This window comes from Macrobrachium rosenbergii, chromosome 49, assembly GCF_040412425.1.
Source record: "Macrobrachium rosenbergii isolate ZJJX-2024 chromosome 49, ASM4041242v1, whole genome shotgun sequence".
Lineage (NCBI taxonomy): Eukaryota > Metazoa > Arthropoda > Malacostraca > Decapoda > Palaemonidae > Macrobrachium > Macrobrachium rosenbergii.
The window spans coordinates 2604200-2619704 of record NC_089789.1 but is presented as its reverse complement, the minus strand read 5'-3'; the positions used below and the strand labels follow the sequence as shown (position 1 = coordinate 2619704).

Here is a 15505-nt window from a genome sequence, read left to right as displayed (position 1 = left end):
GAACCCCTGTTGTTAACCAGTGACTGCTTGTATATATGTCTTTGGTCTCTTGAAAATTCGCCTATTCACGGTATTTTTCACTGAGAGATATTCACTAATTACTGTATTTTCGAATCAGTTTCATGACTAAATGCACTTTTTTGTGATAAAACTATTAAAATACTCAGGTATGAGCATTTTTAGAGTTTTTTTGTGTTTAAACTATCAAAATAGGTGGTTCTAAGTGTTTTTAGAGGGGTTTTTAAGTATTCGCGGATTTTAGCTATTCACGGAGGGGGTGCGGTGTCTGGTACGCATCCCCCGTGAATATGGGGGATTTACTGTACATCAATAAAGTTAAAAGTTGCTTGGTTTCAGTTCTCCACCACCTTAATGTGCTCAGGCAAATGTTTGGCAGATTCCCACAAAACCCCACCACAGACCCCACACTGCAGCAGTAACTGATTGTGATATGGAGCCAGTGGTTTTTCATCACCTTGGGGGAGGCGCAAACTCCCGACAACCGAGTAGAATTCCAAGACACTAGCCACTATAGATACTAACTGGCCCCTCTAGGTTCTTTTGAAAACATTTGTGGCCTGTTATAAAATTCATCTTAACCAGAGAACAAAAACTGATTCTAATAGGGCAGACATCCTGCAATCCCTCGTTCAAGAAATATTTTGCAATTAGGTAGACGGTTTAACCAAAGACCAGATGACTTGCATCTGATAAAGAGATTACTGTATTAGCCAGATGCTAAGTTCCAAACACTCAGTGCATTGAGGCAGTTTTGGAAGGGCTTCAACCTCAAGTACAGTATTGAATCACTAATATCAGGGATGCATGCATAGCATTAGAGTACAGAGAACTCATTTACTGTCTTGACACTGTGAAGAGGAAATCCAGTATGAAAACATTATTGTCATTGATAGTGGTGCCCCAGGATATCAGCTACAGATTTGCTGTGGAAGTACTGTCTGACCTCTTAAATCCGGCATTCCATGGTCCAGCAACTCCCATGACCTGGGACATGTTTGAATCAACCTCCATTAATTCTTGAGTGGCTACGAGGGTTGCGCCACACGTTTCAGTTTTTGTATTTTTTTTTTATTTTGGAACTGAAGGTTGCCCCGCAAATACTGTACACAAGCAGTTTATTTCTAATGAAAACATTTTGTGAAACACAAAAGTATACAGCGTACAAAAGAACCACAATTTGCGTTTACAGTACAGTAAACCCCCATACTCGCGGGTGATGCGTAACCCCCGGCGAATAGCTAAAACCCGTGAATACTTAGAACCCTTCTAAAAACACTTAGAACTGCCTATTTTGACGGTTCAAACGCACACATAACAAACTAAAAATGCTAATGCAGGTATTATCCTACTTACGATGGGGTTGTTGGAAAAAACGTAAGAAATACCAAAACGTATCTCGAACATAGCCTAGCATACACTAGGGTATTTGGTGCCATGTACTGTATACATGTATGGTAGCCTAGCCGGTATTATTTTATAAGTTGCCAATACACACTATGAAATTGTAACTTACATTTTGAAAAGAGCTCTTCATTCTCATTAATTTGAACCCCATAAACACTATTCGCAAATGACAAATAAAAAAATCAGAAAATTTACGACTTATAAGGTAAGAATACCCCTCCCCTCCATAGCTAATACGGCAAAATTGTAACCAGTCAACACCGTTGGTGAAGTTATATTGGTATTTTAAGGTTCTTTTAGTGCCCTATTATTTTCATAGTCATTTTTGCATAAAAACTCAAAATGGTTTTTCGTGCAAAAATGGCTGGCTGAGTCTTATTGGCAACTTGTAAAATTTTACCGCCTAGCCTACACTATAAAATATACTCTTTACATAGACAGTATATTAATTATTAATGTCAGCTAAATCTGGAGGTTCGTACAAAGTGACTTACGATAATTCAATACAAACAGAAATTGAATAACAAACAAGATTTAGCTTAGCCAACACTATGGTATATTGTTTACATACATGGTAGCGTAGCCTACATTATACTCTCCTCTATATTCACATCTTGTATTACACAAACATCGAACATTATGAATATGCATCCTTTCCATGAAACTTTTAAAATGTTATGCCTTAATTCACTGTATCCAATAATATTGTATATATATTCTTATATTGCTTTTGTATTATAAATTGCAATCATAGTGATCAATGTTTTGGTTTGGAAATGTTTACGTGGCGTTTATTTTGCCGCATGTAACTCAGTTCTGAGCGCTTTTCTTGCTTCTAGTTAGCGTAAATGTGTCTTAGATACTTTATTTGTAAGGGGCAAGGTTGTTTTTCATTATACGAAGTGCTTTTAAGTCGAAATATAGCTAAAATACGTCTCGTTGTGAAATTAATTCATCTATTATTTTCGTTAGTAGATGACGATGGCCGTTTGGGGCCGTTTGTTTTGTGTAAAAAAATTCAAGATTCCTTTTGCTATTTTCACTTGATTTCATCATAATACAAGCTTTACATATTTATCGTTTACCGGCGTAAAAATTACAGCAGTGTGTTCTTTTATGCACAATAGTTTTGATTAAAATACTTTTTCTCCCATTATAATTACCATCGAGTTTAATCCATGTTGCTGATGCACGATAATTTACAGTATAGTCATCAGCAGCCTGAACATTGTTTTCTCAGCTTCAGCTACAACTTGCAGCTTAAATTTAGCAGTATATTTCCGTGCCATTCTTTTATCCATACCAAATAAGGGTATAATGTAAGAATATATCAGTCCTACTCTACTTAACGTCAATTGTGCCATAACGTACGGTAATTGTTTATTACCGTTCGATGGTTGAAATACCAGGTAAAAGGTTTTTGTTATCTGATTGGTTGTAAGCAAAACAACAGTTTCTTGGTCGGTTGTTTATGGCTGTACTCATTTACTAACAATACTTTTATCGTTCTCTTCTACTTTTTTTAACAAGGAGATGGGGTAAAGAGATGGATGAAAAGTTGACTATTGTGATTTAGTCTCTCTCACTGCCTGATAACGCTGCTGCCTGCGCCCGCGTGAAATTGAAGAATATTTTACAAAAATAATATTGTGGCACAATATTGGTATTAATTGGTTACCCCATTGCAAAATCGAATTATCATAAGGTGAATTATCGTAACTTGAGCATTACCTGAGTGTTTTAATAGTTTTATCACAAATAGTGCATTTATCATGAAAATGAGATGAAAATACAGTATTTAGTGAATCTCAAATTTTCTGCAAATAATTGGTAGATATGTTCCAAAGAGAAATCCATGAATACGTGAGTCCGCGAATTGTGAGAACGCGAATCCGGGGCGTGTATACTCTTGTAGCATCTGAACTTGTGTGTTATGCGATCTTAAAATTTCATATAAAAGCATGACTTCATCATATACTTTGTTTATAGTGAGAGATGTATTTTCAGTGGATTACACAAGGCTGGACTTTCTATGCCTGTCTCGGTTTCAGTAGATACCACTGATAATGCATATTATATCTGAGTTAGTTTTTAACTAAGAAATAGGCCTAGAAGCAAAAGTTTATTAGGTTACTGTAAATGCTAATATTCTGCTTTAAATCAGGCTTACCAACCGTGTACTTGCCTAAAAATTCATTACTATTTCTTATTCTAATTAACAACCACTTACTACTACGTGCAAGACACTGGCATAAATAACAGCAATTACTGACATAATCGCATTGAGAAACAGCCATTTGCCAATGTCAGTTACTGTAGCTAACATTATTAAGGGTTGCATTACAGTTGTTGACTTTTTAAAAATTTGCTAATTTTCAGTGGTGACTTTCAAAGATAAAAATAGAATAAATCTTTATTCATCCTTCATGCAATGGAGAGGAGAGTGTTATGAAGGTATGCCACTAAATTTAGTGGTACCTGTGACTGAAAAAATGAATAATGCGAAGGCAACAAAACATTTTGGAAGAGGCAAAAGCAACATCCGATACGGGTGAAACCACATCTTTACTTCATTTAATTTGCTTCATAAAGTAAGTTGCATTTTTATGAAAAAACGAATCTCCAAAATGCGTTTCATTTAGCAACTAATAGCTGTGATGATGTCAGTAAAACATAACCAGCTGGTGATTTTAAGAATGTAAACATTATCAGAATGCAAATGGTTCCTGAACACTACGCTCATACGTAAATTAAATGTGATGATAATAAGAAAATAATGCATGAAATATAATTGCAAAAATGTAAAATTGCAATGTAAAGCAACAGTTTTATTAAAATGATCATTCTTATTACAACTGTTATTTGAATTTTGCAAATGGACATCTTTCGGTGTAACAACCCACCCAGGGTCAATAGTCTCTCTCTCTCTCTCTCTCTCTCTCTCTCTCTCTCTCTCTCTCTCTCTCTCTCTCTCTCTCTCTCTCTCTCTCTCACACACACACACACACGGGTTTAAAGAAACAAAAGCAGCAGATCTTTAGGTTTCTGCTGAGAACAAAAGCCAGAAAAGTTTGAAGTGTTGGAAAACATTGAAAGGTGCCAGAAGATCAAAACTCAACAGTGCACTTTTGAAGTGTTTAAGCTCCAAGAAATTGAAGATGTCAGCATTTCCAGGGAGGTACTTACAGAGCAGGCCAGAACTTTCATAAGGAACTAAACCTAACTAACGACAGTGATTGTTCGTAAGCTTTGTTCTACTTTTGGTAACACAGCAATGTATATGTGGAATGAGCTGGCAAGATTTTGGTTACGTAGGAGTTTTTTACGGGTGATTTCTGTCATCTGGGATTTTCTGTGGTCCGGCAGTGGCTTGGTCACAAGGGAGCTGGTTTAAAGATTTTGGACCGTACATATCTCTATCACTGATATAAATATATGGGACAGAGTGCACCAGAATATGTTTTCTCATCAACTTACTAGAGGTTGAATAGATGCATTCACTTTCACTCTTATTATTGGTTTGTCATAACCCTTAATTACATTAGTGGTTGTATTATCCATTTAGCCAAATGTAAAGTCATTAATAATAGGACTACAGTATATGTATACTGTACTCGTATATATGTCCACTGGAATTTAAAATTTTATGTAATGAATTTTACAACTTTTTTTTCTATACATTCTTCAGGGTCAGAGGTTCTGCATGAATCAGTTCCGTTATGTGTTCAACACTACTAGGATCCCAGGTCAAGACGCTGACAGCCTTTATCATACATGGAAGAGTGGTAAGGTTGCAATTAAATGTTGACCATGGACAATACTTACATGTGCTCTATATTATACTACATTGTATATGTGTGATTGCTCCGGGCAAAATTTATTTCCCATGAAGGGAACTACTTTTGCATTTCAGCTTATTCCTGTGCAGATTGTGTCATTAGCAAATATCATTCCATGTATACTCTGGATAATTTTTTTTAAATTCCTCCCTTTAAAGCAAAATCTTCCTTTGTGTTTGTCCACAATATTCCTTGTCCCTCATTCCTTATTGCTTTGAAATGTATTTTCACTATTCTTCATTCCATTCATTGTACATGCAGAACCATTTCATCAATGCTTTCATCTGGAATTTTCTCACGTCTTCAATCCTTCTTTTCTTCATTTATATTTTCTTGACATATAATTTCTTTCGTCTTGCACGTATGGGAATTTTTTCCTACATGCAATTATCATAAAACTTCCAGAGAAATGCAATAGTTCCCCAAACTCTCAGGAGACGAGGTCCAGATTGAAGTTTTATAAGATAAACTATCACCAGTCAAGTATGCAGAATGACACCCTATTGATAATAGAGTTGTTTGAAGGTATAAGATGTTCTGAAGCTCAGTTTTTCATTTTTAGTGCTTTTACTATTTGAGAATCACAGTATTGTATGTTTGTAACAAGAAAACTAACAATTTCTCAGCTTTTACCAAACTATTCCTGCAGTCCTAAAGAACAGCTTTTATATAGGGTAAAATATAACTGCTCTAGACATTTTTACCAAATTCCGTGAAATGCAAGGGACACTTATGTTACATTTATTTAACTGCTGTATACTGCTTACTTAGAAACTTTTGCTTTTCTGTAGTAGGACGACCATAGTAACTGGTAATCACTTTAGCCCTTCTCACTGCAATCCTTTGGGATCACTCAGGGAGGGGTTTGCACATCTCGTTTGCAGGGACCATTGGCTTTCATTACCTGACCTGCAGGTCGGGTTAGGTTTGCTGATGGTCCATATCTTTCCTTGGTTGGGCGATTGGGATGATAGGGCAACACAACTCCTCCCCCATTGATTTATCAGGATTGCACAGGAAAGGGTTTGCGCAGCCTGTTTGCGTTGCTTGTTCATTTCCCAAATACTGAGTTTTGAAATGAGTTTTTGGGGAGTGAGAAGCCAGTGTTCCCTGTCCTTCCATTGTCAGATGGCCATAGTGGCGGGGTAGTACTTTGCCCCTTTGATCTCTGGCTCTTTGGGGCCATTAGAGAGGAATAGCATGACCTGGTTGCATGGCTCTGGCACTATTGATGAGTCCTATCTTTGGACTGGGTTGCTTAGTAGTGACGGGTATTGTGGAGCTTTCTATCACTCTTACCTTTCTCTTTCGATATCTTTCAGTGGAGAAAGAGGAAGGCTAGCATGTCTGACCCTCACTGCAGTAAGTCTTGATAGACTTCCAGCATTCAGAAGGACTGATTTGGCTTGTGGTATGGTACCCTTGCATCTATGTTTTTGTTCATGGGTGCAAACATTACCCCAAGGCCATCTGGTCCCTAGGCTACCAGTCCAGTCAAGGCTCTTAGACCGCTGGTCCTAGACCTTCTTTTGCCGCCTGTGCTCCATGCACAGGTGCAACCACTACCCAGGCTGATCAGTCTGGTCAGGCTCTTGGGCCATCACCCCTTGGCCCCCTGCTGTTACCCATGCCTCATGCACAAGTGCAACTGCTTCCCTGGGTTCCCTGGAACCCAGGGTGCTGGTCCGGTCCAGCAAGCCAGGCTATCTAAGCCAGCCAGGTTATCCATACTACTGGTACAGGTCCCTTGGCTCCCAGGGGTCCAGGGAAGTGGCAGGATCCATATAGTACTGTGATCCAGACTTAGTAAGGGGTGATTCCCCCTTCCTTCAATTTTTTCCTGTAGAGGTTTCATCCTCTCGGAAGGTTTTGGCACAATCACAGATAGCTCTTGCCACGTTTTCACAAACAAGTACACTCTTCAAGACCTGTAGGTTTGTTGTCAACTTAGTTTGATGACTGTTCATCGCCTTGTTCCCCTGGAGGAGGCCTTGCCTCTATTAGACAGGGCAAGGGTGCCAGGGACGATTCCTTTTTTTTTTTTTTCTCTTCGGAAGTTTCTGAGAGACAGGGGCTGGACAAGCACCAGGGCTAGGATATGAGGTTTTCACATTTTCTCCTGAGATTTTTCACGAGAAGTAGGTGCTCATATCAGTATTAGAAATGAAAGGGTTATACAGCCAAGTGTGAAATGATCCCAGGGGGTTTTTGACAAACCTCTTCCTACAGGAGGGATGTCTCATGTTTTTCAGCAATTGGATTGGACCTGAGGGTCCTTTACACCAAGAGTCAGATATTAAGGTGCAGGGGCTGCTTTGTTTATAGGCTGTCAAGGTTGTTTACAAGCTGGATGGCCTTGGGAAGCACCTGGGCATTATCTGCAGTTTTTTCCCTGCCATGAAGAATGCTTAGGCTCTAGCTTAGTTGCCTTGGTCATGACTAACTTGTGGTATGTTGAGCCCTATGATTGTTCACCCATATCTGTACAGGGAACTCATCAGGCCAATCAAGCATAGCAACTCTCTTCCAGCGCCCCTGACTCATCTCAGTTGGTGCCAAACCAAGGTCCCCAAGCGAAGCCTGCCTGCTAATGGTTTAAAGTTGTCTACCATGCTTCGCTGTAGAAAATGTGGCGCCTTGTATGGGGGAGATGACCTGAAGGAAGAGGCTATTTTCAATTCACTTTTGTCTGGGAGTAGTCTTTGTCGACTACCTGGACAATTTCCTGTGAGCTGGCTTTGTGTGTGGGGCGATGGGATACAGTGTTGTCTTGGGTCCTTGGGTAAAATTTGGGCACTGAGTCAGCGGTGGCTCTGAATATTAGTCCGCCCTGGGGTCTACTTCGATCCTTTTGGAATGAGGTATAGGCTGCGGCAAGGTTAGTGCAGTTGACTAACAACACCTGCCTTTGTTAGGCAGTGTCCTAAAGGCTTCCAGGCCTATAAGGCATTGCAGTTGAATTTTCATGTTCAACTGGCCTTCTTTTCTTTGGGATAGCAGAGTTTCAACTTTGTTTTCTTCCGTGGAGTTTCCCAGACTTCTGCATCAGCAAATCTATACAATCTCAAACCATCTTCTATTTTGTGAAAGCATAACTCTTAATCTAGTGTACCTTGAATGTACCTCAAAACATGTTTAACAGGTACATGATGTTCAGCACTTGGTTTGGTTAGTTACTGTAACAATTTCATAACAAGCCAACTCAAATCAGGTCCAGTACATGCCATTGCATAAACTAAATTCAACTTAGGTTCCCAAGCCATAGCTCTTGGCTTACAGTTTTCCATCTGGAATTTATGGAGGTTGTTTTTGAGATAATGACCTTGACTCATTTTCACAATACTGTTTTTGAGATAATGACCTTGACTCATTTTCACAATACTATTTTCAAATTTGAACTTTATACCTAGAAAGTAAGATAATTTTCCTAAGTCTGACAGTTTGAACCTAGTTTGCTGTTTATATTTGATTCCATATAATAAACATGTTCTTGATGCACTAATAATGTCATCATCCCAGAACTGTGCAAATTTCATAGAACTTTCTTTGTCTAGAATATACACAGTAATCTGAATAAGACTAAACAAATCCTAAATTGGTAAAAAAAAAATCATGCAATACCTTGTTCCAATTATGGCCACTTTATTTCAACCCATACAAAGATTTTAATTTCCACACAAAATCTTCACCACCAGCATTGAAACCTTCAGGCTGTTCTATAAAAATTTCACAGTCAATAGGTGCATTGAGGTAAGCGGTTTTTTCATCTAAAGTCCTCAACTAGGAAGTGAAGACAGTGTCCTCTGTGCCCCAGTAGGTGCCAGACTCCTGTTTTGGGAAGGGTGGAGCAAAAGAGGAGTGGAGCAGTGGATCATAAAATTCCTAAGGGAGGGCTACTCTGTCCCATTCAGGGAAAAACCTCCATTATTCAAGAAGCCCATCATCTTGACTGCCTACTCTGTAGGCTCAGAGAGGTTCTCAGCCCTCTTGGAGGAAGTTTCCTCCCTCCTCAAGAAAAGGGCAATAGAGGTGGTCAAGGATGTGAGTTTGGAGGGGTTCTACAATCGTCTGTTTGTAGTTCCCAAGTCTTCAGGAGGGTGGAGACCGGTCCTGGACATCAGTGCTCTGAATGTCTTCATTTAGAAGAAAAATTTCAGAATGGAGACGAATTACTCTATTCTTTCACCCATTTGCCAAGGAGACTGGTTAGTCTCAGTAGACTTGCAGGATGTGTACTCCCACGTTCCCATACACCTGACCCAAGGAAGTGTCGTGAGATTCGTTTTCCAGGACCGGGTCTTCCAGTTTCGAGCCCTGTGTTTTGGACTATCGATGGCCCTTCAAGTATTCACTTGTGTTCTTGCCCCTCATGCAGGGCGGCTCCACCTCATGGACATCAGCATCTCATTCTACTTGGACGAAGGAGCAGTGCACGGATAACCTTCAGAAGACCCTTCTTCTAGCCCAGGATCTAGACCTGTTAATCAATCTTCAAAAGTCCCAGCTGGTTCTGTCTCAGGAGATAGTTTATTTGGGTATGACGTTGAACTCTCAGATTTTTCCGGCTTTTCCTTCCCCCAAAAGAGTGGAATCTTGTCTACAGATGGTAAACGAGTCCCTCTCCCTTCAGACCTGCCTAGCCAACAAATGGGTGGGTCTTCTTGGAACTCTGGCCTCATTAGAGCAGTTCATTTCACTGGGGAGGCTTCATATGAGAGTCCTACAGTTTTTCCTCAGAGCCAGCTGGGACAGGAGAAATCACCCAGACTCTTTCGTTTTCCGGTGACCCTGGAGATCAAGAAGCACCTGCTTTGGTGGAGGTCAGAAAACAGATTGCTGGAAGGGAAGTCCCTATTCACTTGGAACCCCAACCTAAACTTTTATGCAGATGCATCAAACATAGGCTGGGGAGCTCTCCTTGGGGGCAAGGAAGTCTCCGGGAAATGGTCACCAGAGCAGAAAAAGTGGCACATAAATGTGAAGGAACTAAAGGCAATTCACTTGGGGTTGCAAGCCTTTGTATCAGAAGTGTTCAGCAAGATGGTGGCGGTCCATTCGGACAATACCACAGCCCCATCTTATATCAGCAAGCAAGGGGGAACACGTTCTTTCTCCCTCTGCGAAGTGGCGAGGAATCTTCTAATCTGGATAAACCAGAATCAGGTGAGAGTGGTGACCAGGTTCGTCCAAGGCAGACTGAATGTTTTGGCAAATCAGTTGAGCAGACACAATCAAGCCATCCCCACAGAGTGGACTTTAGATCCATTTAGATCCATTTGTATGTCTAGACCTGTGGAAACTGTGGGGAAGACTAACTCTGAACTTCTTCACGACTTCCAGAAAACATCATCTCCCTCTGTTTTGTTCTCCATTTCCAGAGCCCTTAGTATGGGCGATGGATGCCATGCTGCAGGACTGGTCAAACAAAGACGTATATGCCTTCCCTCCCTTCAGTATATATAATCCTGGACTTATTTGTTCCTTTTTAGCCTAATATAGAGTGATTATTATAGATCACTCTTAACCCTTAAACGCCGAGCCTCTATTTACAAAAGTGTCTCCTGTATGCCAGACTTTGAGAGTTAGCGCCTCCAGGAAAGAAAGTTTTTTCAAAAATCACACCACACTTAGTTTTTAAGATTAAGAGTTAATTTTTGGTTCCTTTTTTTGTCATTGCCTGAAGTTTAGTATGCAACCATCAGAAATAAAAAAAAATATTATCATATATAAATATTGGAATATATGACAGCGTGAAAAAAAATTCCATATATAATTGTATACAAATCGCAATGTGAGCAAAACGGTTAAAGCTAATGAGTTATTTTTTTTCATTGTATTTACACTAAATTGCAATGATTTTGGTATATCACAAATTGTAAAACGATCAAAGCAACACAGAGAAAATATTATCACAAAATGATGCATGAATTCGTAACGCTCGGACTTAAGTAAGTTTTTTTCAAAAATTCACCATAAATCGAAGTATTGTGCTAGAGACTTCCTGTTTGTTGCAAAATGAAGGTAAATGATTAAATATCACTAGAATGCAAGATTTTTTGCTTATCTAAAAATATATATATATATATATATATATATATATATATATATATATATATATATATATATATATATATATATATATATATATATATATATATTATATTTATATATATATATATATATATATATATATATATATATATATATATATATATATATATATATATATATATATATATATATATATATATATATATATATATATATATATATATATATATATATATATATATATACACACACACACATATATATATAATATATATATATATTTTATTTTGGTACTGAATACGTAAATAAAAGGAATGCAGGTGAAAAACTTTTTTTTTCCATAAAACGAAATAATATACAAAACACCAATAAATACAGATATATAAAAACTTGTAATAAATATAAAATTAAATATAAAAATCAATGCAGAATACTCACTTGTAATCCTGACTCTTCAAGTTCTGTTCTTGTTTCTCCCTCCTCCATTGAAGAGTCTTTCATTTTTTCCTCTCGACATGACGAGGTACAGGTGGAGGAGGAGATGCGCCCCTTACTGCAGACGGGTCAGCCCTTCGGCGTCCGCTGCGCCTCCAGTGTCCTCGGGTAGGCGCACTCCAATATATGACCGCAGTGTGGTATTTGTGGTCACACTTCCCGATCCTGCAAAGTGCTACCTTGCAAGTTCGACAGACGAACCGGGTGTCTCTTCTTCTGCCATTCATATGGCACACCCGTCACCGTTTCTGCTTACGCCCTTCATATGGCACACCCGGCACCGTTTCTGCTTACGCCCTTCATATGGCACACCCGGCACCATTTCTACTTACGCCCTTCTAGGGGCTCCAGTGTGTGATCCCCTGCCTGCAGCCAACTCACAGGGTCCACTACCCGACAGGACATTGGAATGTCAGGGAGGGTAGCAGCAGGGACAGGGACAGCAGGGGCGGCGGCAGCAAGGGTGGCAGCAGCAGGGCCGGCATCATCAAGGGTGGCGTCGGCAGGAGCAGGACGACCAAGGTTGGCCCTCCTAGCGACATCTGCCCTATCCTCTCGGGGCAGGGGGCCAGTGTTGGAAAACCACTCCTCAGGATTGAAGTTTATGAGGGCATTCCCAGCCACCTTGAGAAACTGGATGTGGGACAACCTCCGGGTGTCCGAATTGTACCCACAGTAGAGGATGTAGGCATTCTGGAGGGCTAACTAAAGGAGGTATTTTAGGAGCTTCTGTGTCGACCCCCGGGTTCTCCTGGCGAAGTGATAATACTGGATGAGTTGATCAAAGAGATCAACTCCTCCCATGTGCCTATTGTAGTGCCCGATGACAGTAGGCCGTTGGACACGAAACTCCTTATACGTAACTCGGCCCTGCCGACGTGTCTTCTTCCGCTGAACGACCTTTTCTTGGATGGGCTCATGACTGGTTGTAATCATGGGCACGAAGTCGGACCCCTTCCAACAGATGACGAAGACATCTCCTTCCGCCGCCACTCTGTCTCTCCTTGCCAGATGTTGCGGGTGGCTAGCGAACCTCTTGAGGACATTCAGGGCCCCACGCACCAACCAAAGGGTACCACTGACGTGCACACCTGCTTCATACAATTCCTGGGCCAGGGATACCGAGTTATAATAATTATTCATAAACAGGTGGTATCCCTGGTTATGGAATGATCCACAAGACCGAAGACAGTGTCACACAGCGTGGAGAAGACCCCGGAATCCACAGAGAAGTCCACAACGTATCCAGTGTTGGATTCCGTAATAAAAAATAACTTTACACCATATTTCTTTGGCTTCTTGGGGTTGTACACTTTTATGCTTAGACGTCCTTTGTATGGCATCATCCCCTCATCCAAAGAAAGGTTCTTGGAAGGAACCACGAGAAACTGACACCGTTCATGAATGTAGTCCAACACTGGGCGGACTAAGATGAGGCGGTCGGGGTTATTCCGGGTACGCCCTTCGGTTGAAGGCGTTTAAATACCTGTCCAACGCTAGGAAACTATCACGGGCATAATGCCGGGCACATTGGGCCTACTTAAAAAAAAAATTCCGCCTCAATATTGCCTGACGCCGGCAGCAGGCATCATTCCCAAAAAATGTGGAGCCCCAAAAAAGCGCCATGTCCGTGAGTTTGCAGCCCCGCCATCGATACGACAACGCCCTCTGCAGTTCCTCACGGCAGTACTGAGCGTAATCCGCCGTCTCTGCAACAAGGTATTCCAGCAATTCCAGCGGAAGAGCTGAATGAACCCCAGTGCAGTGAGAGGCACAGGGACGGTCAGTCCAGGTACTACCCGTGAATGGGTGCATGTTAGGTGGGGTGGGGTCCTCCAACCACCCCTCATCACTTTCGGACGAATGGCCTTCACCTGGCTGCCGCGACGTTTTCCCCCCTTCTACGGCACGCATGCATGCACGGGCACGACCTCGCACTCCCCACTGGCCCATCTCCCTCACTTTCACCATCACTTTCTGTCTCATCCCCACCAGCCACAATTGGTGCTTCCTCCTCCTCAGACTCCCCTCATAAGCACTGAAACCACTGAACTCGAGTTCACTTTCATGCTCTGGCTCTTTGGACATTGGGGGGAAAATACTGCCGTCACTGACATCGGGCGTGATGTCCTCATCGCTAGATGACCAACTGCCATCAAAATGAGGACTTTCCACCTGCTCTCGATTGAACTCCAACAAGTATTCATCAATGTCCTTTTGTTGGAGGCCTCCCAAATGTTTACAAATGCCTCTCAGGATACCCCGATGTTTCCTAGGGGTCGTAAAGGCACAGGGTTCCCCTTACGCCCACGGTCACTTTCGCCACACGTCCATACAACACGGCGTTGAAAGATGGATCACCTTGGGTGCTTGGTCCCTCTCCAGCATCCAAGTCTAAAACGCGCTGATCACACACTCACTACCGACAGGCAATACGCGCCTTTCAGAGTCCTAACGACGTTGGGACATCTCTGTGTACGTCCTATTGCGTCACAAACACACTAACACTTGCACAAGTTCAGCAAAACATGAATGCGTCAAGAAATTGCTTTCTGACGATGCGTCGCTGATGCTTTGTAGTGAGAGACGAAAGAAATTCGCGCTTTTCTAAATGCGCAGCTGGGTCACGCTTGTAAACAAAACAACAGGGTGATCCATGAACTCCCAACATTCCTCAAATTTTTCGTAAACGAGGCCTATAAGTATTTTTCCGCAAATATTTAAAAAAAATTTGTAGTCTACATATTTTACGTCCACTGCACCCGACAGACAACTTTTGTCGACGTAACATACGCCCAGCCGCCACTTAAAGGGTTAAATGTATAGGCTATATAAAACAGAGTTTTATATAAGTAACTTACCAAGTACTGTAATTACATAGCTATAATTTCCTCTTGCACGGCAGCTTAAATTAAAAATTCATGGGTAACACTTCAAAGTTTAGTGCAGATGGCTGGTCCTGCCCACTCACGGGAATACCAAGAACAACTTAGCAGACAACCTCAGTCTGTTTCTGCTGCACTCAAAGTAAACACTGAGTGTCGATGGCAGCTTTGTTCTTAAATTTGCGGTTGCAAACCAGATTTTGGTGACGTTTTATTGCTGATTTTCGGTAGCCTTCAAGCCTACAGCTTTCAGGATCAGTATTTTATTGTTTTTGTTATTAAGGTCTGATCCAAGTTTATCATATTTCACTAGGCTACAGTAGCGAATTTGCAATCAAATGGGTTAACTACCGGTAGCCTAGTTTACCGCATTACCACCTTTACTGGTTAACGTAAGAAACGTAAACAAAGCATTCTTTGCTGAAGCAATATTTACGGTAATGAATTACTTTCTGCAAGTCTCAATTGATGTTTGTTAGGATTTGCGACATGTCTGTATGGTGATACAGTGTGTACTTCAGCTATTCTTGGTAAAAGTTAACTTTCGTTTTCTGAATAGCGTAATAACGTAAATGTTGTTTGCTACCTGTCCGACTTTTTTGGTACTAAACACATATCTGAAAGCCTCTATTATGGGATAGCCCAAGGTAGAGGGTTAAGGTATAGATAGCTAAATGCTGGCTTTAATGGTGATAGTACTGTTACATCGTGCTACAATCAATTGTGCTTCCCCAATCCCAAACCACAACAACCCACAATGCACCAGTCATAAGCCGAGCTTCGACGCGCAATATGATACACAAGACTTAA

General features: G+C 40.9%; 1 protein-coding gene across 3 annotated transcripts in view; it reads left to right on the top strand.

Annotated features, from left to right (window-relative positions):
* Positions 1-15505, top strand: part of CROT (Carnitine O-octanoyltransferase) — a 286657-nt gene that overhangs the window by 118182 nt on the left and 152970 nt on the right. For all 3 annotated transcript variants that reach the window (XM_067092518.1, XM_067092519.1, XM_067092521.1), the window contains exon 7: positions 5114-5210. In XM_067092518.1, the coding sequence (XP_066948619.1) occupies positions 5114-5210 (97 nt within the window). The remainder of the gene's footprint in view (positions 1-5113; positions 5211-15505) is intronic.